At 37.8% G+C, this 468-nt stretch overlaps 1 protein-coding gene across 1 annotated transcript in view; it reads right to left on the reverse strand.

The window, feature by feature from the left end:
- LOC119593409 (translocon-associated protein subunit gamma-like) overlaps positions 1-468 on the reverse strand; it is a gene marked incomplete in the record, with an annotated part of 14641 nt that overhangs the window by 2693 nt on the left and 11480 nt on the right. Inside the window, 1 exon segment of the mRNA XM_037942339.1 lies at positions 136-227. Within this exon segment, the coding sequence (XP_037798267.1) occupies positions 136-227 (92 nt within the window).

Genomic DNA, 468 nt, shown 5'->3' on the forward strand with positions numbered 1-468 from the left:
TCAAAGCTCGCAGATCCCCTTCCAGTAGCCATTTCACCCTCACTGGTACAGTTCATAGGGATACTTTTTACAAATTTTTCCCCCCCTTCCCCTCTTTTTACATACAAGAAATTCTATCCCCATTCCTTCTCTTACCTCTCATCTTTCTCCTTCTTGCTCATCTTCTTGTCAGCATCCAGGCTGCTCAGCACCTGGCGTGTTACCGACTCTTCAATCTTCTGGGCCACCTGGTTATTTGAAGTGGATTAGTTATATGCATCAAGTCTTGCATTAAGTTTAAGTCACTAATATATTACTATTATATACCATTACTTCTTCAAAGGCAAACCAATTATTTCTATTACAAACATAGATCAAAAAAGCAAAATTTGCAATGCATAACCACCAATATTAAAACAATACATTGCCCCACATATAAAAAAACAGCTGTCCACTCACATTTAAATGTACTTTTGCAACAAACCCAAC

The sequence above is a fragment of the Penaeus monodon genome, chromosome 32, assembly GCF_015228065.2.
Source record: "Penaeus monodon isolate SGIC_2016 chromosome 32, NSTDA_Pmon_1, whole genome shotgun sequence".
Lineage (NCBI taxonomy): Eukaryota > Metazoa > Arthropoda > Malacostraca > Decapoda > Penaeidae > Penaeus > Penaeus monodon.